Source organism: Erpetoichthys calabaricus, chromosome 17 (assembly GCF_900747795.2).
Source record: "Erpetoichthys calabaricus chromosome 17, fErpCal1.3, whole genome shotgun sequence".
In the NCBI taxonomy this organism is placed as follows: Eukaryota; Metazoa; Chordata; class Cladistia; order Polypteriformes; family Polypteridae; genus Erpetoichthys; species Erpetoichthys calabaricus.
The window spans coordinates 25,659,476-25,684,630 of NC_041410.2; the positions used below are offsets into that span (position 1 = coordinate 25,659,476).

The window sequence follows — 25,155 nt, forward strand, 5'->3', positions numbered from 1 at the left end:
GCTGGATACACTCTGACTTCCCATTGACCCTGCATGGCAATGCAACTGGTTGGGAAGTGGAGAGATGGATGGCCAGATTAATGTGCATACAATAAGCAGTGTCCTGCCCCAATACCTCATAATAAACTAGTCACAGTGGCACCAGTCCATGAGTTGCAACTACACTGCCCCTCATATAAATCTCATTTGATTATCTTTTGTCATTTTTTCTGGTGTTTTTTAGTGTCAATTGTTCTGAAAAGACATGTAAGTAATTATTTCATTGTGTAAAAGGGATGTCGTATACCAGAATTTCTATATTCAATACCAGTAATTGTGACATTTCTCATTACTCAATACCTACTCCATGCCATGGAAAAAACAGAACTCCCATTCAAAGGTCTTTTATTTAAAGTAATACCAGTATTCAGGTGAACAATATTGTGCCTTTACAATACATACAATATAAAATACTAGCTGTGTAAGCCCATGCTGTAAAAAGCACAGGGTCCTAGAAACTATTGAAATCATCAGTCAAAAAACTTAAATGTAGAGATGTCAGGTAATTGAAAAGAACTACTCTGGGCATCTGTCTCTAGGAGGTTTCGTTTTGCCAATGTGCTCGCATCACTTGTGCATTAGCAGCTAAGCGACCATCTTTCTTTGGAGGTTTCATTTTGCAGGTGTGCTTACCTTGCTTGTGTATTAGCGGCGGGAGGAAAAGTAAAAGGGATACCATTTTGCCGATGTGCTCACCTCGCTTCTGTATTAGCCGCTAAGCGAATGACTCTTTCTTCAGAGATTTCGCTTTGCTGACGAGCTGGCCTTTGCTTGTGTATCCTTGAAGGTGAAGCTCTTAACCAGACTCCACCTCTCACTTCCGGACCGGACAGACAGACACAATTCCACACGTAGACGTTTATATATGATACTGTAAAAATACTAACAGTAACACCAGCTTTAAAATACTGGCAAATCTATCAAGTAGTTAGCCAACTATCATTTATATAAAGTAGTGCTGACATTCAAAAATATCAAAATACAATGCAGGGCCTGCATCTTAATGTGCAATGGACATGGAGATTCAATCAGTTTAACAATAAGCGGTGTTCAAGGGATGTGGGGTGGGATTTGTGGTAGAAATTTAACATCTTATTAAAGAAAGAAACATCCTCTAACAGGATAAATCAGTAATCATGCAGCAGGAGAAAAAACGTTCCTTGTATCTTTTAATTACTCCTCTGCAAAATACCTTAGAGCAGGCATGCGCAACCTTTCCGCTATTGACGGCCGCACTACAGACTTTTTACTTTAATAACGGCCGCACTACAGACTTTTTACTTTAATAACGGCCGCCAGTAAGTCCAAGTAAACTTAATAATGTTTTATGATTTATGTAAAAATTTACAGATTACACATTAAAACAGAGTATGATATATCTGACAATATTCAATTTACTGGTCTACATATGTAAAAAAATGTCTACGAAACGTCATATAGGACAAAAAACCTTTACAGCAATTGTTTCAGGAAGTTTGGAAAACATCGCCATTAATGGCTTCCTTGCTCTTGCATGTTTGCAGACAGACTTGCAAAGTCAGGGGACTCGCTGGAGACCATTAGGAGATGGCAGTGCTACATCGAATGCTACTTCCATTTGTTTATCCACGCTGCACCATCTCACCCCATTTCTCCCAGGAAATGCGGAGTAAGCTCGAGAGTCCCTAGGCCTCGATGAATATATAAAGGGCAACATTTTGGTCAACATACCGACCCGGCTAAGGAAGGTTCTGCGGTGTTTGAGATTCTACACTTGCAGGAGTCTAGAGACCCCAGAGTCCAAATCGGCTTTCGGCGTCACCATACCGACCCAGCCGACAAAGATTCCGCGGCGTTGAGACCCCTTACTCGCTGGAGTCCAGAGACCCTACACCTGCACGGCCGCCATTACGTACACTTTAATATACACGTCCACGGCCGCCAAAGTCCTTGCCCACGGCCACATGCGGCCGTACGGCCGCAGGTTGCGCACAGCTGCCTTAGAGGGATCATTCTTCAAAAGCAGTCTGGTTAGAATGGTCAGAGAAACAAAGAATAGAGGTTCATTTAATAAACTATTGTACTTACATACAGTGTCAATCAATGCATACATTTACTCCAGTTGGTTTGTTGGTTTACACCCAAATGACTTACATAAAATAAAAGTCTATTATATTATATTCTGGTTCTTCTTATACCTTTTTTGAGATGAGCTGCCACCCTTGAAATTTCTGTGCATATAACGACTGTCCATTCTGATTGTTTACAGGACATCTGATGATTTCTTAGTCATCTTTCAGTACATTTTGTTGTTCACTTGAACCCTGTCGGGCCTCCTGACATACCTGCAAAGGTTTCTGTTATTCATTAACCTTTTATGCTATTTCTTTAAGATGAAAGCTATGTTACGATAAAATTATTCTTTCACACATTATAATCTTGGTGGGATTGTAGTATAGGGTTCATAAAGAATGATGTCATTATGTACTACCAGATTTATCTTACCATGTGCGCCTACTAGATTTATTCTCTGACAATCATTTTTATATCTGTACTGTTGAATTAGTGAATGCCAAGATAATTCAGGATATTTTCATTTGAACAAACTCTGACTTTATAACGATTTGCTTTTAAATTCTGGTTTGACAGAGAATCCCTCTGTTAAGTTTGGAGCAGTTGCTTTTGTAAGATTTATAATTACATCATTTAAAAGCTAAAACTAAGGAGTAATATTTAACAGATGAGTCAAATGAATTCAAATGTCAAATATCACCAACTCCTGGTGCTTTAATTGTCCAAAGCCATCTCTTTTTACACTTGTCAGAACTTTAGGGTTTCCTGTATAAAATCTAACTTGTCCATTATAAATGAGTCCATTATTGCAGAACATCTCTTTGTTGTGCTCTGTTCAGTGTGTCAGTGTGTGATAGATCAGATATTATTATTGTCTAGCATGTGTACTAAGCCAGAATTACACAATTATCTGGACTAATGTTATTTGTATTTAACTAATTGTAACTGAAAGGCTGCATCCATTTGCCAATGTACTAATCAAATATAAGGGCCTAACTAAACACAAAAGCCCCTTCCTACCTCTTCACCTCACTTCAGACTTCTGGTCATTCCTTCTTCCTCCTATGGATTATGTGACACATGTTATGTGAGACTTTTTTTCCCTTTTTCAATGAAAGTTTTTCCACATTGTTTGTCGTTGTCCAGAGTTGGTTACCCTTGAGTCCCAATCAGTTTGAATCCTTGTTATGTCTTTTGATCATGAAGACATAACTTTACATTTTTTTCTCGACCACAACTGCAAACTATGTATAGGGATAAGTAACATATAAAAAATATTATTAGTGTTATTAGAGTATCCCCTTAACAAAAAGGAGAGAGGAAAAAAAAGCGAAAGCACAGAACTGAGACTAGAATACTCTAATGTAATAAACTGCACCTTATAACGTGCCCCTTCTCTACTTTTCAGCAACTGCTTACCAAAATGTCTTCATACATCACTTCATGCTGCTTCTGGGATAGGCAAGATTGTGTCAAATTCCACAAAATGTATATTCCAGCTTTGTGTGTACGCTTCCAAAATGACATAAATTTGCTTAAGCTTGTTCATGTTACTGGGCTCCCAGGTGCTATCTTCTGGTTTAAAGGGTACATGTACCATGAAAGAATGGAAAAAGGCTTGCGTCTTTTGACCTATCGGCGCGGCATGACGGACCAGGCTAAAAGTTAACACAACTTAAATATGTGATCCCATGCAAAAGATCTTCACTTGGGTTCTTTGACATTTCTTAATTAACCTGGTTTTCAAGAAAATGTAAAATCCCATGGGCTAGGACTCTGTACAGAACTGGTCACTGTCCTGCCCTTGCTGCGACTCCAAACTTGAATAAGCATATCAGGAGATTGATGACTGAATGAATGAATAATATAACAGCAGTGTGATATGGCAGAATGGAAATTTGGAAATTCCATAATGGCTGTTAAAGATTAGCCTGCACACAACACCTTAGGGTACACAAGTCACAAAACTTTCATCATAGAGTTAAAGAAAGCCTTAATATGATAAGAGCAAAACTGGCTGAATTACATTTTTTTATTAGGGATTTGACTGAGTTCTTAGCCACATTAGCCTATTTAGACCTGCCATGACTGTTCTTGTTTCTCATTTGATCTGAAGACAATTTTAAAAAGGAACGATCAAACGAGAAATAAATTGCAAATGAAATAGTCAAATGTTCAAAGATCTTGTTCCTCTTTAACAAGTACAAACTTATCTCATTCTCTAAACTGGCAATCCAACTAAATTGCTGCTTTATGATAATTTTTCTAGAAAAAGTTAATCTGGTTTAAAGGATTAGTTAATAAAGCAGAAAAAATCCTGTCATTACATGAGCCACTTTACAATAAGAACAACTTTGGCATTGTCGACAGTGACTGTCACCGGCACACCTGGGTGGAGGATTAGCAGATTTAGAAAGCTTACATGTCAGTCCAAGCGTTGGCTGCATGCCAGCCCTGTATTTACTGTAGCTGTGCCCCCCCCCCCCCCCCCCTTTAATCTGCTTACTTTTTTTCTTTTTAACATTCCTTGCGTGACTTTCCTGGCATTTAGTAATTATATGAAATTCATTAAGAATTATTTTAGCCAAAGAGTCAGGAAGGGGCCACTTGTCACAATACAGCATACTCAAATAGAAATAATGTGCCATCATGGGCAGAGGGAATGATCTGGCAAGGAGGCCACAGAATTGTGCATGCTGATACCTCGGTGAGGGTACCAGGGGCCAATAAAGAGGAGTTCAGAGATATAGTATGGCAGTTATCCTAAACAAACTGTACACTTCTTTCATTTATCTTTTAAAACAAAGACACGTTGCAAAATGTACAGTATGAATGACCTAACATTCAGGTGTGTCAAAATTAGGCCATTTTAAATTTTTGCTTATTTGCTTCATCAAAGTGACAGATGTTACATTTTTGTTAAGTATTTTTGTTACAATGACTCATGCCAAATATTAATAGGGATAACAGAATTTACTTCTGTATTAGTAACATACATAAAGAAATATATTTAATAGCTTTTTTAAATACCAAGCAGATGAAAAATGAGCCCTGTAAGGTTTGTGGTGGCTTAAATCTATCTATGGCTCATGTAGGACACTTCAGATATCACAGATTTGAATCTCACGAGTATTTTAACAAGCACCACACAGCATATGCAACACACAGAAATAAGTGCAGTGAATACATAAGAAGTATTCGGGGAATCCTTGGGTACTGCTGGTTTGACTTTGTGTCGAATGAGTGGTTGCTCATGGAGTCCTGAATGAGGCACATTACCTACATTGTGAGGGAGCGTCAGTTACGGAACTACGGCCGTGTGACGCGATTCCCCGAGGGTGATTATTGTTGAGGACCCGAGTGGCTGGACCAGGCCAAGGGGATGTCCACGTAACACCTCGCTATGACAGATAGATGGTCATTTCCAGAGGGTGGGACTGGACCGTGTGTCTGCCTGGGGTGCTGCTAACCAGGATCCTGAACTGTTTCGTTGTGTGGTGAGTGTGGCAACACACTGTACCAGTGCATGCTTCCCAACCTGACCTGACCTGAACGCATAAAATACTAATAAACACACCAAAGAAACTCCAGTTTGGATAACCCATCTAAAGAATACGGTTTTAAGAATGTGTGATTATAAATGCATTCATTTTTGTACTTTTGCCATTTCTTCCATCTCTATTTATACGTTTGCACATTTGCAATTTATTGGTATTTATTTGTCATCACCAGTATTAAACGTGGCCAACCATATGTTACTTGGTCTAGTGCAACCTCGAGTTAAACTTCTTGATAGAGAAATGCAAGAATGACTAATTCCCAATAAAAACAGTGTTTACTCAAAATATTGTATATAAGGAAGTAGTTCTGCTTAAAAATGTTACTGTGTTCAATAAGATAGATAGATAGATAGATAGATAGATAGATAGATAGATAGATAGATAGATAGATAGATAGATAGATAGATAGATAGATACTTTATTAATCCCAAGGGGAAATTCACATACTCCAGCAGCACCTTACTGATACAAAAAACAATATTAAATTAAAGATTGATAATAAGTTACATTAGATACAAGTATACAATATATGCAACGTGCATGTAAGAATACAAGTTACATATACACATACTGTAGATGCCTGAACATGTACAATTTGTTTATTCAGGTTCTCATCCTTCTTTTGTGCTCACCACACCTATCAATGCTACAGACAGACAGCAGGATGTGCTGTTACAGCTAGCAGCTTTCACAGACAGCAGATTCCATCTCAACTTAAGAAAACATTGTATTAATTGATGGTTTGGGTCATAGAGGGTCTATGGGTAATTAACTGTAGTTCATATTTCTTAGACATTTTGAACAAAATACTCAGTGGAGACCTAAAACCTCTGCTAAGTGTGCTGTTCCTGGCTCCACATATGACAACGCTGGGGTTTCAGTACATTGTATTGCGATTTGTTTTGCTATCAGGAGAGGCTCTTAGGCACGTAAAAGAGAAAGTATAGAAGGTAAAATAACATGTCATGGCAATTTTTTTTTGATTTTATTGATTTCATTAAAATCACACATCATTCCATAAAAATAAATCAATTTTTACAAACATGAGATCGAAAACAAATCAACCCCCACCCCTGAGAAAGAGAGCTAAGCCAGCAGAGTAAAACTTAAAGCTAGTAAAAATAAGTAAATAGATGAGTTAATAAGTTAATAACGAGAAATGGAGAAATCTTCAGTGCCAGTTTCTGAAAAAGTTCTGCACAGATCCTCTAAATGAGAATTACATTTTTTTCCAGTTTCAAATAGTATATAACATCAGTTACCCACTGACTTAAAAGAGGTGAGTTAGGATTCTTCCAGTTGAGCAAGATAAGTCTACGTGCCAGTAGTGAAGTGAAGGCAATCACAGTTTGTTTGTTTTTCTCCACTTTAAGCCTATCTGGGAGTCCACCAAACACAGCTATTAGTGGATTAGGAAGGATTGTGACACCAAGGCTGTCTGAAAGGCATTTAAAGATTTTGGTTCAAAATTATGTTAATTTGGTGCAGGCCCAAAACATGTGACCCAGTGAGGCTGGAACTTGCTTGCAACGTTGGCAGGTTGGATCTTGCCCTGGAAACATTTTGAGACAGATGTGCTTAATATCCATCCTCCATCCATCCATCCATTATCCAACCCGCTGAATCCGAACACAGGGTCACGGGGGTCTGCTGGAGCCAATCCCAGCCAACACAGGGCACAAGGCAGGAACCAATCCCGGGCAGGGTGCCAACACACCGCAGGACACACACAAACACACCCACACACCAAGCACACACTAGGGCCAATTTAGAATCACCAATCTACCTAATCTGCATGTCTTTGGACTGTGCTTAATATATAATTTTCAATTGAATAAAGAAATTTTAAAGAAAAATTACTTAACAGTTGAGGTCACCCAGAATGGTTTAAGGGTCAAGTAAAGTGTGTTCTCATGCGCACTCGGTACAATGAAATTATGACTTGCATGTCTCCTCACAACAGTTGACAGTAAAATAAAATCAGCAAAGATGGACACACACACAATGGGAGAAGGTTTATAAAGTTTTACAAACTTTTTTAAATGGGAATTTTTCAATAGTAACATTTTTGTGCACATAAATGTTCATCATAGACTTTAAAAAGTCTTATTAACTCTTTGAGGGCAGATGTGAACTTTTGTTGAAAAATTCAGGGGTAGAGAACGGTAATCTGCTGTAAACGGCGACAAAACTCGCTGTTATGTTTTAGTTTGACTCTCTTTGCTAGTAGAAAAGATGGTTTGATTGATTTAACCTTGGTTACCAGCACACACATGAGAAGCGAAGAGCAAACAACCTCTAAAATTGCATCACCATATGGCGAGAGACCAACGTGAACGCACAAAGCAACATACTCTGTGGACGACATTTTGCGTATTTTGTTGTTGAATCGGAATCTGACTTGCCGGATTCCGATTTTGGTGCAAGTGATCTGTTGATGGAGATCAAAAATGAAAGTGAGGTACCGGCATCAGCTGATCTGTCCCCAGCTGACTGAGGTACTGAACACGCGTGTAGCTGATGCACCTGGGAGGACTGCCACTTACGGTGACAAGAGGGACAAACCAAGATTGCGTTACACTGTGGCTGTCACTGCCACATGAAGATAGCCAGGCAGCCAGCCTGCCGCCCCGCACAGCCAGCAGAAACAGTGAACAGGCAGTGATAGCCGCCACAGAACAAAGCAACAGACATTTGATGTTGATTTATGTGTGAAACCATTGTTTGGTGTGCTGAGTTGTTTGGGAAAAAAATATTCAGCCCTCAAAGAGTTAAAGGTAAGAGAAAACTGTCTGAATTACTGAGCTTCTTTTAATACTGGCCGACACTCATAAAAAAGTTCAAAGGAAGCTCTGGCAAAGCATGATGCTGATGTAGGGACCCTGTCAACCAGCTTTGTCCACTCTGAGAGTATGGAAGGCATTTCTAAGTACAGGAAGGAGTGATGTCTTCCATCTGTCCACAGATGAGCTTCAATCTTCAGTGTAGTTGCCTGAGCTTCAAACTTTTCTCATGGTGTTTGGTTGCAAAATAAGTACATGCAATTTTTAAACCTGGAATACAATCTTTTTGTGGCACAGGTCAATTTTAAATGGCACAAAGTAACTGTTAACCCTAACCCTAACTTATTTTATAGGTTTATACAACCAAAGGATTGTAATATTTATAATCAAAGTAATAACTTTAGACTAACAGGTTCGGATATATCTCTTCTAAGGAAAGGCTTGTCTTTTGTACCGGTACCAGTTGAAGTAGATTTGGAGGAAATTAAAAGAGATGTGTATAAGTATCATCGACGTTTGAAGTTGGTTGATTATTTTGAGTATGAGATAGGTCAGGTACCAAGAACGTTTATAGAACCCTTGCATTGGGAACCCAAGTATCAACAATTAGGTCAGACTATTCTAGAATTGATCCGGGATGATGAAAGGGACCTAGCAAAAATGCAGGTGGTCCCAGGGGCGTTGGATAATTTGACAAAAGATGAAAGGAGGTCTTTGGAATATTTCAGAAAGAGGAACAAACAGATAGTGATTAAGCCAGCAGATAAAGGGTCCATGACTATAATCATGGACAGAGAGCAATATATTTTTGAGGCCAAGAGACAGCTATCCAACAAACTTCATTATAAACCCTTAAAGAAAACAAGACAGAATGTAGCATATGATAGAATAGTGAAAGTTCTTAATAAGATGCAGGAGGAGGGATTTATATCAGCCAAACAAAAACGTTATTTATCAGGTCCGTCGGATCTGTCAATACGAAAATTTTATCTCTTACCTAAGGTCCATAAAAAACCGGAAACTTGGACGGTCCCTTTCCAGATTCCACCAGGGAGACCTATTATTTTGGATTGTAGCTCGGAATCATATCAAGTTTCGGAGTTAATTGAGTTTTATTTACACCCATTGTCCTGTAAGCATAACAGTTTTGTGCAAGATACGTACCATTTTTTACAAATTATTAGGGAGAAATTAGTTTCGGAAAAGGCTCTTATGTTCTCAATGGATGTGGAGTCTCTCTATACAAATATTAGTATCGAGTTAGGGATGGAGGCGGTGAAACAGACTATGGAGCGATATCCCGATAGGGATAGGCCGGATAATTATTTGATGGAATTGTTAAGGTTAAATCTAATAACGAATGAATTCGAGTTTAATGGGAGTCTGTATCTCCAGGTTTATGGAGCGGCGATGGGGAAAAGATACGCCCCCTCGTATGCTAATATTTATATGGCTAGATGGGAGGAGGAAGCTTTCTCAAAGTGTCGGAAATTACCTGCTCTGTATTTGAGGTATCTTGACGATATTTTTGGAATTTAGTTGCATACGGAGGAGGAGTTTAGACAATTTGTAGAGACACTTAACCAAGTGCATGATACGATTAGAGTGACAGCTGAAGTAAGTAATGATAGACTCACCTTCCTAGATACACAGATATATTTTAAGAGGGTATCAGAATCCTGTAAAAAATTGGGTGCTAAAGTTTATTTTAAGAGCACGGATACGCATGCTCTGTTACAGAAAGGCAGTTATCATCCGAAACATACTTTTAGGGGAATTGTGAAATCACAGCTAATCAGATTTTATAGAATTAATACCGAGAGGGAACATGTACAGGAAGCCACGAGGATCTTGTTTTCATCCCTCATGAATAGGGGCTACTCTAGACGATTCCTCAGGGAAATTAGGATGGAAGTGGAACAGACATATATGAAATATTTAGAGATCCCCATTAATAACACAAATAAAAAAACTGGGATTCCTCAGACTAGGGAGGCTCAAGATAATATATCTAATATATCAGAGATATCTTGGCTAACAGTGCATGGGTCAGAGGTAGATAGTATTAGTTCCATGGAGGGGGATAATGATCTGCCAGGGTGTATAAATGACAATCTTCAATGGCAATGGTTGATTGGAAAAGATGATATAAGTAAAAGAACATCTTACTTACCTAAAATAGAATGGGAAATCATTTTTCCGAATGGTGATACTTACCGGGGCATTTATCCTCTTCTTCTTCCTTCTTCTTTTCTTCTACGATGTTGGGACATCCTGAACCTGCAAAGCAGACAGATAGTTAGAAAAAGCTACCAGTTAAGATATGGAGGTGAGCTCAGATACGTAGGACGGGGAAACTGTATAGACAGATACTTACCTGTTTTAACATCTGGGGATATGGGAAGGATGCACAACTGGACATGGGAGGAGGAAGTAGAGAATAATGGGGATGCAATCTATATGGTAGTTGGAAGGAATAAGGCTATTGATTATGTGGAAGATGAGGGTCACTCACCAGGGATAGAAACCTCACAAATCATTTTCTTGGGTAGGGAATTAGATTACTCATGGGATTTAAATGAGCTTGAAGATAGGATCTCTTGGTTTAATGGTTGGTCGGAACCCATAGTGGAGTGGAAGGATATTGACGAATTGGGTCTAATTGTACAGACTACCCCAGGCCCTAACTCTAATCTTAAAGTCAAGGGGAGGCTCCCTGAGGTTAAGTTAGTAGGGGAGGTGCCTGAGCCTAAAACTCAGAGGAGGGTGCCTAAGGTTAATCAATGAGTTGGCCCTGATGTTAACCTTGCAGGAGGAGTTGAAGGTGTTCAGAATAATATTAAACAACAGATATTAATTCCACAGTCCTACCCCAGCCCTAACGCTAACCTTAAAAATAGGGGGAGAGTCCCTGATGTTAAAATTTTCGAGGGGACGCCTAAGCCTAAAAATCAGAGTAAGGTTTTGGATACGAACCAGGGAGGAATAAAAATTAACGAGGAGATGAAGGGGATACGGATAGAGTTGGAAGAAGAGAATAGGGAGCTAGTTGGTAAGGAAGTGGAGATGGTGAGGAGGAATAATGGGTCTATAAATATTATTCCCCTGATATTCACATTTTCTGCACAGGCACGGATGGCAGTTAGAATCCTGAAACGCAATTTCTCACAAGCACAAATTCTGGATCAAGATCTATTACAGATTAAATTAATATCGGCATTTAGGAGGAATAAAAATCTTAAAGATTACATAGTGAGAGCGTCATGCACGATCCGGAAAAGAAATAAAATAGCATGGCAGATCCCCTATAAAAATAAAAAACTCATTACAAATCCGATAACAGCAAAAGAGAAACCGATTTTTCAGGATTTAACTATAACATCTACGACCTGGACACAAATAAATGCACATACACAGGCTTGGTCTGCAATAGAAGTAAAATCCTGTAGTACTTCTTTATATTCCCTGCTCTGCTCTCCAATAAATGAAAGTTATCGCAAATATACTAATAACCCAATTGTGCTTTACTCACTCAGAATATGGAACCAAATTAGGAAGCATTTTAAGATGGAAAATCTTTTATCAGTGGCACCTTTGCAAGGGAACCACCTCTTTCAACCTTCGCAAGTATATCCAGTTTTTAATACCTGGAAAAGTTTTGGGATTAAAATGCTCAGAGATCTTTATATAGACAACATATTTACATCTTTTGAACAATTACGTTCAAAATTTAACCTCCCAGCTACACATTTCTTTTACTATCTTCAAATTAGAAATTTTGTTAAACAGAAATTGCCCGATTTCCCCCACCTTGCACCCTCCACAATGCTGGAAAAAATACTGCTCAATTCAGAGGAAACAAACACTATTTCCGCAATATATAAAATCTTATTAGAGTCCCTACCTTTCAAAGATCCAAGAGGACATTGGGAAGAAGATCTCTTAATCAATATATCAGAAAAGGAGTGGAAGGTAGCAAAGCAGAGAATTCACTCGAGTTCTATATGCGCAAAGCATAGAATTATTCAACTAAAAATTATATATCGAGCTCATCTGTCTCGCTTAAAACTGTCCAAAATGTTTCCAGGCCAGGATCCAACCTGCGAGCGCTGCAACCAAGCTCCTGCCTCACTGGGTCACATGTTCTGGGCCTGCACCAAACTAACATCATTTTGGACAAAAATTTTTAAGTGCCTCTCAGACAGCCTTAGTATCACAATCCCTCCTAACCCACTAACAGCTGTGTTTGGTGTCCTTCCAGATGGACTTGAATTGGAGAAGGACAAACAAACGGTGATTGCATTCACTACACTCTTGGCACGCAGACTTATTTTGTTAAATTGGAAGAATCCTAATTCTCCTCTTATAAGTCAGTGGGAAACTGATGTTTTATATTATTTGAAATTGGAAAAAATCAAATTTTCAGTTAGAGGATCTGTACAAAATTTTTTCAAAACTTGGCAGGATTTAATCAATATTATTTTAGAATAAGAGAATTAACTATTATTGTATTTAACTCCCTTCTCCATCTCTTATTTATATAGATAGTTACTTCTCCCCTTCTTTTGTCTAATGTTGCCTTATTAAAAAGCTTAAAGAAATTTTCCTTTAGCTAAGCTCTCCTTCTCAGGGGTGGGGTTTGATTTGTTTTCAAATTTGTTGGGTTATAAATGGATCTGTTTGTATGGAATGATTACAATGAAAATTAATAAAATAAAAATATAAAAAAAAAAAAAAAAAAAAAATAACTATAACATCTACGAACTGTATTTATGCCATTCAGTGCAAAAAATGTGGTTTGATCTATATCGGGGAAACAAAAAATACGGTCAAAGCAAGATTCATACAACATTTGAGACTAATAGAAAATCAAACAAAAGGAACCAAACTATACTTACATTTTCAAGACCCAGAACATGAACCTCTTTTTTTTCCATTAGAAATGGAAACCTATTGGGACAAAAATAGGAGATTAAAAAAAGAAGAGGAATGGATTAGGGAGTTAGACACCATCTTCCCGAACGGATTAAATGAAAAATAAAGGAAGGTAGTAAGAAAAATTGTCTTCATCCTAGAAAAGGAATTATGAGATTAAAAATGACATGTACAAGAGCTATGAATGTAGAACTGTGATAAGTGAACCCGAGCGCACCACCTAGGTGGTATCCCCTACCCTAATCCTAACCCTGACTGTCAAACTATGGAGTTCACCTACTTTCTTTTAATAGCCTGCTGAAATGGCTTACATTTGTTGCTTCTTATCTCTCTTTCACCCTGTTAACTGGTTTACTGAGCCACAAATACTTCAGTTGTGTCTATTCATGGCTTCAGTTACCCATCTTAAAAAAATAATTATAATGTGGAAACTCACAGATCACACTGGCATACTTTAAACCTTTGGCTACATGGGGTCATGATAAAATAAGGCCATTCATAAACAGCAAAACTTAAAGGTGGTAAACCTGAATAAAAAAGTGATGGTTTCCTGTGTTTTATTTTGCCAAATACTCTTTAGTGGTCAAACTTAATCTTGGTTAGTCCTATGATCTCCTACCAATAAGTCCTAGAAGAAGATCTAGAAGAGCAACTTCACCGGCTGTCCTAACTATCTCAAATGGTCTACTTGAATGTGGCTTCACGCTGCTTGAGGCAACTCAAGGAAAATTTCCTGACAAATTTCCGTGAATTGAACTAAAATTCAACAAAATCAGTACACTGGGAGGCAAGTTATTTTATGCAGACAGAAAGACAAACATGACAACGACACTCAGTGGTTTTGTATTTTATGTGAATGAATCTTAAAAAATGACTTTATTTTACAGACCTATTAAACATACCAAAAAACATCAATCAAGTGCTGGCCAAAATGTCAATTTGTTCAATGTCATTAATTGGTTACTTCTGAATGCAAAACCGTTCCCTCAGTCATAGTTTTTATTTTTCAGCTTTGATTATTCTATAGTGTCAGTTCGTGACCCCATTAACTGGTCAGGAAGAAAATGGCATATTTCATAAAAGCCAAGTTCACTGTAATGATGGTTTTTAAAGAAATGATGTGCGTCACCTTGTCATTGTCCTGTCCATTGTCTTAAGAGGTCACAGCGGGTGTTTATGGACTTTCTGTGTCTAAATATTCTGTTTCTTACAATTCCATCTGAGATGGATTGGCATTCCATTCTGGGTGGGCTCTTGTCTTGTGCAGCTGGTGCTTCTGTGGTTTAAGTTGGCTTGAAAAACTGAAAGATGGACAGGCTTAGCAAATGAATGAAGAAGTGACTTTTTGCCACATGTTTGTTTATACCATATTGATTAATCCAAAATAAAAAAGCAATTTTCTTCATGTTATATACAGTAAATAAGCATAAAAATAAACTTCAGAATCAATGACTGTGAATGAAATATAGTTTCACATAAAATCAGTGAATGAAATACAGTTTAAATTATAATTTCCTTAAAATAACAGTATTTTTTTTTTTTTTAATTCACAGCAGATGCAAAGTTTGAATTTGATCACGGTAAGCTAAACTATTTTATTGTTTTTTCCTGAGACTTTACTTTCTTGGTTTTTTCCTATTGTGATGACTTATGAAACACCATCACAGAAACTTCTCTGATAAATAGTGACCTGCTCTCCGTTATTATCCAGCCTCATTCTCAATCTGCTCCCGAACACTCTGATCACAGCTCTGTGAAGTCCTGTAGTGTTTTTAGGATTGTGATCTAAAAGTGATCTGTACGGAGTGGGATCACCCTGTCGCGGTCCTCAGGTGTCGCCAGAAGGCACTGCAGGCAGAAGGACTCCCTGTTTCAGGAGGCTTCTATCTGACCTGGAAGTGCTTCCGTCTGGCTATGCCTCAGTTCAGCCTCCTCCAGTGAGTCAGAGACGGGAGGCAGAAGGCAAAGCTCACCTGGAGGAGGAAAAGGAGAACTAGTTTATTAGAACACTGTGGAGTGGATTGGTATATTTATTTACTTATTATACAATAAAAACCTTTATTTTGCATTTGCTGTGTCTGGGATTTTGGGGCTCAGTGGTGTCCCCTGTCCTTTACTTTAAGAGTCTTCCGTCCAAATATTGGACACTAAACCATCCACCCCCTTCTTTTATAATGGCAATGTGATGATGCCACATTCTGTGACACTGTCAACTTTTGTAATCAGCAACCAGCCTCACTGCCAAAACAGTACTGCTTCCCAGGTCTGCCTCCACACTACTACAGTTTTATTTTAAATATGGAATTTTTAAATTAAAAAAATCTCCATCCATACAAGCATTTTCACATCATTTACAAAACTATTTACATCTACACTAAAATGTCTGAAAATGCATATTAAGTAATCATCCACCTACACTGGGCATACACAGGGCCTAGACATCTTAAACCAGGCATACACATTGTGATATTGACACAATGTTAGGCCTGATTTATAGTTGGCAACTGATTTTGTGAGTCAGCCTGAATTTCACCTTCCTCGGCTGTCGTTTCACGTGCAGTGTGAAATTGGTTGGGATTGCATCTTACAATTGGGCTGTTGGCCTATCAGAAGAATTCTTGTCATGTCGGAAATTTCAGGCAGTGGTCTTGTAGTGTGAGCAGTCTCACGAACCAATTTTCTAATGTCATAAAATTTCCCACAATTCATTGTGCAGCATTATACATGAATAGTCTGAGCATCCATGTCACAGCATGGCAATGGACCAAATGCACTCGTGCAGTTTGAGCACATACAGTATATGACTGGTGATTAGCTGCTTCATCACAATTTCTAAAGCTCACACAGTGTGGGATCAACAGTACAGAATAATGGAGATTGTGGAAGAGAGGTGATAAAAAGAGTGCAGGCAGGGTAGAATGGGTGAAGAAGAGTGTCTGGAGTGATTTGTGACAGATGGGTATCAGCAAGAGCAAAAGAGAAGGTCTACAGGACGGTAGTGAGACCAGCTGTGTTATATGGGCTGGAGACAGTGGCACTGACCAGAAAGCAGGAGACAGAGCTGGAGGTGGCAGAGTCAAAGATGCTAAGATTTGCATTGGGTGTGACAAGGATGGATAGGATTAGAAATGAGGACATTAGAGGGTCAGCTCAGGTGGGACGGTTGGAAGACAAAGTCAGAGAGGCGAGATTGCGTTGGTTTGGACATGTGCAGAGGAGAGATGCTGAGTATATTGGGAGAAGGATGTTAAGGATAGAGCTGCCAGAGAAGAGGAAAAGAGGAAGGCCTAAGAGGAGGTTTATGGATGTGATGAGAGAGGACATGCAGGTGATGGGTGTAACAGAGAAAGATGTAGAGGACAGAAAGAAATGGAACAAGATGATCTGCTGTGGCGACCCCTAATGAGAGCAAAAGAAAGAAGAAGAAGAAGTCAATGCAGCCAGCCATGGAATGTATTGCAGAACTGTAATGAATGGTAAATTATTTGCCTTTTTCACACATATATAGTTCAGACTGTACAAAATGCAATTTAGATGCAGCACAACAAGTGCCATTGAAACCAACTCCTGTGCGTCTACTATGTTGGGATATGTTTTACTTCTATGAAAGGTGACCAATCAGGGAATGAGACAATGTAATGAGCAGGATCCAATCCAATGGCCATGCATTAAGCATGAACCAACAGGAATGCCACTGGTTGCCCACTGAAACACTGCGATGGCGTATTCAAAAGTCTCCAGCACTGGAGAGCATTTTCAAAAATATATATATTTATATAATTCATGCGATTTTTACTCATTTTAGGTTGCTTACATGAGACATAATTTTAATTAGGTATTTTCAATAAGCCTGTACAGTAGGATGGTAGGTATTTGAATTCATTATGTGTATAAAGCACTTGGTTTTATCTGTGGTACCGTTTCGCTGTTTGGTGGAGCTGTGTTAAAGTTCTCCCCTCCCACTTAAGATGTTGGCGCTCATCTTGTGCTAACCGCTCAGTCCTCATGCACATTATTCCACATTATTGTTATTCATTTTGAGTTGATCAACGGACTTGGTAGCAATGGAAATGGGGTTGTCGTGTTACTTCAAGTACTGGTAGGTTAATAATTTTAATACCATCTGATATTTTAAGCCCTTAAAATGAAAATTATACTGCAGTAGAAAAGCTGTTAGTAATAAAATATGCAGAAACTAATAGCAATCGGGCAGCAAGACGCCATTTTTGTATTCCTGAGTCAAACATCTGATTATGGCATAAAAACAAAGAACCGTTGCCAGCATTACCTATTTAAAAAAAAAAGGCAAATTGTGGTGGCCCACCAAGTTTTTCACACGTAGAAAAAGTATTAATTGACTGAGTAACAAATAGGAGGCTACAGGTGATCTGTGTCTCAGGCATTGAAATCAGATTTAAAGTTTTGGAACTTAAAAAAAAAATCTTTTATGATGGCAACAGATTTTAAAGCATCTTATGGATGGGCAGTTCATTTTATGACGCGACATAGTCTTCAGTTTGTAAAACTATCATCATGTAATGTCTTCCAGATGACTATGAAGCAAAGCTCCTAGAGTTCAAAAAGTATGTTATCAAATTGAGAAAGGACCACATGTATTGTCTTGCAGAGTGGAAACGCCGATCAGACACCCTTGACTTTTGAAATGCCTCATAGTAGGACTGTAGACAAAAAAGGCACAAAAACTGTGTCTATACGTACAACTGGACATGGGAAGTCTCACTTTACTGTTAAGATAGGGTGTACTGCAAATGGAGGAAAGTTGCCGCCTTTCATAATTTTTAAGAGAAAAACTCTACCCAATGGAATTAAATTTCCAAGTGGTGTACACATTCGTGTTCACTCTAAAGGATGGATGGATACAGCATTAACCAATGACCTGGTTAAAATGTTTTTTGGGCAAAATGTCCCAGTGGTCTAAGGAAACAACCCTCTATGTTGGTGCTTGACTCGTTTTGTATACATCAAAAGTCTTCTATGAAGGAGGAACCTAAGAAATTAAAATCTGATCTTTTTATTATTCCAGGTGGCATGACCCATCTATTATAACCTTTAGATATCTCTGTCAATAAGCCAATAAAGGATACTATCTGTTGTAAATGGAATGCATGGTTAAGCAACAGTAATCACACATTTACTGCTGGTGGTCGTATGTGTCAACCATCTCTCTCTAAACTAGCCGAATGGATACTTGAGACTTGGAATGAATTAGATGCGTCTATACTTCAACATGGTTTCCTCAAATGTTCTATTTCTAACTATCTTAATGGCAGTTAGGATGACGTTTTGTAGAAGGATAAACGGGTGTTATTAGATGAGGGTAATAATGGCGATATTTATTATTATGTTATCAATGACAATAGCATTGACTCAACAGCATTAGATGAGCTTCTCACTAGTAGCAGTGATGATGACTGTTCTTCAAGTTAGGTATACCTATATTTAGAGTTACGTATTTTTGATTGGATAATAATTGATAATTGCCTAAGAGTAGATTACTTGTATGTAAAAAATGTATGCAATTTAAAATAAAATCTTGCAAATTAAAAGATTGTTACATTAATAGGTACTTATCAATTTGTAATTATAAGTATTATTAAAAATGTAATGTACTTATTTGGCTAATTTAAATAAGCAATTATTATAAATACTTTAAATTTTGTTAAAAAAAATGACTGACTGCAATTTTAATGAAATGTTTAAAGGTTAAGGGTCCGCATTATACATGAATGTCTTTTTTTTACCTGAAACTTTTAGGCTAAATTAGCCATGCACATAATACAAGAGTGTGTGTTCTATGCAAGATTTTACAGTATTTATTTTTGTAGGTTGAAAATGTCCCGGTATTGTGAATAAAATGCAAAAATGGTGTCAAATATCTGTTTTTAAACAAAAATGTAGGAGTGTAGATGGGGTCCAAGACGGCAGTGTGATGATCTCTAAAACCAATGATGGAAAAACAAATAACAATAGTAACACCTGAGCAGTACTATAAGGAAACACCAGGCAAAACCACACAAGGATCTGACAAGTATCAAAAGTATGAAATGTAGCCAAAGGAGAATATCAAGAGTGAAAGCAATCAAGATGTTAAAAAATAAATGAAAATAAAGAGAACAATTGCACAAGACTGTGTGAATTCTGACAGCCTTACTGTATGGCCTGATCAATGTCTGAGTTCATCCTTCACACATTTTCATTTATTTAGCTGGCATGCTAATCCACGGCGAGATGTGGTGCAACCTGTGAATGTTCAAATACATGGCAGTCAAATAGTGCTAGTGTCCTCTAATTCATAAGTGCTAGTATATTACTGTAAAAAAACACCAGTATTAAGATTTGATAAAGTTTATAGTCCCACAATTAAAAATAAATGACAAAACCAGATCATTAAAAATTTGTATATAGACAAAAAAAATGACTTATCTATACCCAACATGCATTTGGAATATGATCAAGTTAACTTGTTATAGATACATGTGAGCTACACTTCATGATTAAACAGATTATTTACTGAAGATACAAAAGATCTCTTGTATTGTTTTAATCTTACGTTGATTGAGCAGGTTATGCAAAGGATGAGAAACATCAGCAGGGATTTCAAGCAGGTTATCTACGACAAGGCCTGAAACCGTATGATCACGCCAATTTTTTTGAATATCATGAAATCTAAAATAATTGTATTAGATGTATTATTCTCCAGAATTCCATACTGTACAACTTTATTGCATAGTGCCACTGCGGAAGTTGGGCAGGAATTTTACTAATAGAAATTGACCAGAAGGGGCTGGAACCAGGAAGTCATTGATCAAAATATTAATCTAAAACAAAAGTCTCAATAACATAGCAAAATAATTTTGGGGAATCTATTCAACAAAGCACACACAAAAAGTCATTTAAAAATATCCGCAAACTTGGACATTGTTTGACCCACAATGCTTTCATAAATATCACTGATAATATCAGATGACTTCCAAATGTGTGATATCATCGACCAGGCAGTATCTGAGATGGCGACCTGCTGTTTGTTGGATCCAAGATTTTGAATTTGCAATTGTCATGTGTAACTAGTGAAAAAAATCTTACGGAGTTAGGAATTTGCACATTATTTTCGTTTTGATATTTTGTTCATTTATTGGCTTTTGTATTTTGGTTACATTTGACTTTCTGGTTTTTGATCACTACCTACTTTTTGACTACAATTATTCCTTTATCTCCTAGTTCTGTGTTAAACCTTAGCCCTTGTGACCTGTCGTTTCCAGTTCTGGTTGTAGATTATTAGCAAAACAATAAAGAATAACAAAGAACAGCAAACTGTCTTCTCTGGATAAAGCAGGCAACTATCGTTTAATATTTTCTTAAGTGATTTATATATCAGTGGGCTCCACCTGGTGGCCATTAGAGGAAAGGCTGTTTCAAATAAATTTTGGACTGTAAAATCTCAAGTGCAAAATAAATAAATTCATAAGGTGTGAATTGGTAATGAACATCCATATAAAGCTGACTTAATGGCTGCTGGTGTGACTCACATGTATCAGCCTGCTGCAGACAGTGGTGGTCTTCTCAGTAAATGCTCTTTATAAAAAAAGAGGCAGACACTTTTTAATGACATCTCCTTTTTTTGATGTTCAGATTACAAGACTTTGAGACGCAATGGCCTGATCGCGGCTGCCATTTTTTTCCTGGTTGGAATCCTCATCATCCCATGTAAGCACAGTGATATTCATTTTGATATTTTTCTCCCTTTATATAGTGCTGTTTAAAATTATGTTGTATTGTCAGTAACAACAGGAACTTAACTTTAGAAAGGAAACACATGCTGAACTCACTGGAGAGTGAGTTGTATTAGGCAGATTTAATAATCAATGGAAGGATAAAAAGATGGATGGTAATAATCCATATATGATTTTTAGAGTAAAGCAGCAACAGAAACAGTAGGAAAATAGCAGAGGTGTATATCAGATTCTGACGAGTTAAAGCCTAATGTACAGTAGGGGGCGCCATTAGTGGCTAAAACAGCACGTGATGGTGTGTTGCACTAGAGTCTCGTCTAGAATCATTTAAGAAGAAGAGAACTGATCCATGACCTGATCAACTTGGAACTGATTGAGCAGTTAACCCTGTGGTAAACTCAGTCGATAAATAAATGAACAAACTATGAAAATGTCCATACAGATCTGAATGTTAGTATACAGTCAATGTACACTTGAATTCAGTGAAATGTTACACAAAAGGAACAATCAAAATTTTGATTTGAAGGGGCTGGCATGCTGGGCACTCTTCCAGCCCAGTGGAAGCAAGTACCAGGGAGCTGGCATCACTCCTTTCTCTTCTTTGCACATATAGCTAGCAGCAGAAGAAAATCTTGAAGATGTTATAAATCAAAGTAAATTTTGAAAAATCAGTTAAATGGGTAGGCCTTTACATTTTTTGCGTGTGGATTGGAGTCAAAATGTTGTTACATTATTGACCAATAAAAAAGAAAAAAAGATTTTAACCAGTGAATGATTTTGTTATTTTTGTGATTCTGTTTTAGGTGCAAGAGTAAAGAGAAGCAGGCCAAAGTTTTCTATAGGCAGAAAACGGTAAGCATTTGGAGTCTATAAATGTTTACAGCATAGAGATGTCACAAATTAGAATAAGAAATTAAGGGAATGCAATAGCCAAAAATATTTTAATTTTTTTGGCCTTAATAATAATTCTTTGCATTTATATAGCGCTTTTCTCACTACTCAAAGCGCTCAGCAATTGCAGGTTAAGGACCTTGCTGAAGGACCCAACAGAGCAGAGTCCCTATTGGCATTTACGAGATTCGAACCGGCAACCTTCCGATTGCCAGTGCAGATCCCTAGCCTCAGAGCCACCATTTTTGCAGTTTTCTTTGCCTTAACTTCCTCGATGTTAACCCTGAACGTGACTCAGGCTTGAAATTCTATGCAACTACAATTAACATGCATCAGACTCGGGTTGATGTGTAATGATCCACTTTACATTTTTTATGTTCGCAACAGTATTGCGCTGCCATATAGTGGATGAAAAAATGTCATGCTGCAAAAAGTCATGAATATTTCTATGGGTTTTGCCACTCTAACTCATCAATATTCATGAGTGAGGCCTCTAAACTAAAAACACAATGACAAATGAAAAGCCATAAAGAAAGAATTACAACAAACTAAAACCGAACCATTACTTAAATTGAACAACGGTGATGACAATGTGAGTTGGTCATCAGACGTTAATGAAGATGAAACTAATGCATTTACAACCAAACTGCCATCATATGCCTGGTGAATTTGGGTGTGTGAAGCTTCAAAGAGGCATAACAGTAGCAACATAACAAAAAGGCTAATTACAGTGCATCCGGAAAGTATTCACAGCGCATCACTTTTTCCACATTTTGTTATGTTACAACCTTATTCCATTGAAAAAATGTGTGTGAGTGTATATATATATATATAGATAGAGATATAGATATATATATAGAGAGAGATAGATATAGATATAGATATATAGATATATACATTTATTTTTTTTGAGTTTATTCCTTTCGGGTGAAAAAAGCTTCAACAACTCAAAGGCAAAGTGAGGATGCATACTTTACATAGCTAATACTGTCAAGATAAGAGTTGGTCCTGAATGGCACAATGGGTAGCCTCCTAACTCTATCGCTATCTATGGGTTCAAGGCCCGGCCTCCATGATGCTTTTCTCCATGTTTAAGAAAGTTTTGTCCAGGTACTCTGATTAGAACCTTAAACACATGGTGTGGTGGAGAGGAGGACTTTGAGGACCTTGAACTTTCAGCTAGATCTTATTTTGGACAATCTCAGTGAATAGAATGGACAAATGTGTCAGGTTGAATGAAAACCCAGAAAGCAATTGGGCTAGGAATGGACTCTGGAATTGTGAGACAGAAGGACAAATTACTGTGCCACTAAACTGTTTCAAATTTTAAAAACCTGAAAATTTTGCAGTGACTATTTTTTTTAAATGTATGAAGTACCTTGGCAATATACTGTACATGGTCATGTCATTTTCTTTTTTTCTTGTTCTTCTTCTAGGAGTTACACCTTAACTCAACCGTAAAAAAAAAACAAAACTTCATGTGTTTTCAACAAAGTAAAAAGATATAGAAGAAATCATTTCCTTCCTTTTTTTGCATTTGAATTTAAGGGATTTTAAATGTCCACAAAAAAATCTACAGAATTTCAGTTGAAAGCAAAGCCACAGTTTTGTAAGCATTGCCAGGCTCATTCCTACAAAAATGAAGCGGCACTGAAGTGAGCCGGTGTCATTAGTTCTGGCCTGAGACCTGCTGATTCTGGGACACCACATCCTCTTGCTGCGCTCTCTTGTGCTTTCACATGCATGATGTCACCTTCCTGTGGGGATCTGCTTCAAGCCATTTACAGCATTTCTGCATCCACTTGTTTTTTTTTTGTTTTGGTTAACTGATGAAATAAACACACTGGATTACAAATAGAACTTTTTTTATAAGAAAAAAAAATTGATGACAAAGATATCTGGCACTTCTTAATTCAGCAGCAATTCATGCATCCTGTCTGTTGTGATTCTTCAAGCTGACGTTTTTCTACTGTAAAGTTTATTTTAATTAAATACTGAATTAATTTAATTATTTTTGGAACAAGCTCATGTTTTTCAAATTGAGAAATAAAGCAAAACCCTTCAAACTGACAGTAGCCTGTTGCCAGAACTTAGCATTTCATACTTGTACCTCTACATTCTTAAGAATAAAAGTTCTAAAATAGCCCTTTACTGGGTTGTGTGTTTCCTTACAGATCCATTGCTTGACAAGGAACCATTTCGTTCCGTGAAGAGCTCCTTGTGTATGCCATCAGTTCTTTTTACTTTAAAAAAGGTCCTAATATGTGGACAAAAATAGAAATCTTTAATTTCTTGCAGTCTACCTAGTAGGATAGAACAGATTAAGAAAACCTGAAGTTAGCCTGATATGCAGAAAGAGTCCTTTTAAAACCAGGAACCCTCTGACATTTCACAGATCTGTGGACCCTGTTATTGATCTAAAGAAATAAAATATATTTCCTCTGGATGGTTCTTTAGAGGACCCAAAATGGTTTCCCTATGGCATCGCTCTGAAGAACCACTCTGGCACTTTTTATTTTTAAGTGTGTATGAAGATCAAAGAAATGTCAAAATGCTACTTGATGGACAATGTGGATTGTCTTTTAGAGCAGCAGCCCCAAAACAATTTCAGTGGCGCGAAAAACCAAAGGCCCAAGCAGACCACTGTACAAACGGCCCAATTTGGTTGCCATACTTAAATACACGTTGTTGATCTTTATGGAGTTAGTGTATGGCTGCATCAGCATTCATCTTCAAAGGAAAAAAAACTTAAAAGGATACTTTCATGCTGAAAAGGAAAGAATGTTAAAAACACAAAGTTCTGACTGTAAAGCTGTCATCAGGAGTACAACTGAAAAGGAAAGAGCAGGCAACATAAATAGGAGGGGAAGGAGGAAACAAAAACAGGGCAGATGAACAGAGAAAAGGTGAGAGTAGGGGAGAGAAAGCGGCCACTAGAGAAGATAAAGGAAGAGAATTAAAAGACCTGGGGCCTCATGTATAAACAGTGCATACGCTCAAAAATGTTGCATACACCTGTTGCTACGCTCACATTGCGATGTAACAAAACTAAACTTGGCATAATGCCACACACATTTTCACGGTAGCTCAAACCCTGGCGGCACCCAGTGTCAAAGCAGTGCTTTTGTTCCAGTGTGGTTTCCC

General features: G+C 37.7%; 1 protein-coding gene across 4 annotated transcripts in view; it reads left to right on the forward strand.

Moving 5' to 3' along the window:
• fxyd5 (FXYD domain containing ion transport regulator 5) overlaps window positions 1-24,157 on the forward strand; it is a 51,711-nt gene extending 27,554 nt beyond the window's left edge. For all 4 annotated transcript variants that reach the window (XM_028822715.2, XM_028822718.2, XM_028822717.2 and 1 more), the window contains 4 exons: window positions 14,923-14,949; window positions 21,020-21,094; window positions 21,924-21,972; window positions 23,448-24,157. In XM_028822715.2, the coding sequence (XP_028678548.1) occupies window positions 14,923-14,949; window positions 21,020-21,094; window positions 21,924-21,972; window positions 23,448-23,472 (176 nt within the window). In that variant the 3' untranslated portion in view covers window positions 23,473-24,157. The remainder of the gene's footprint in view (window positions 1-14,922; window positions 14,950-21,019; window positions 21,095-21,923; window positions 21,973-23,447) is intronic.
• The last annotated feature ends 998 nt before the right edge of the window (window positions 24,158-25,155 follow it).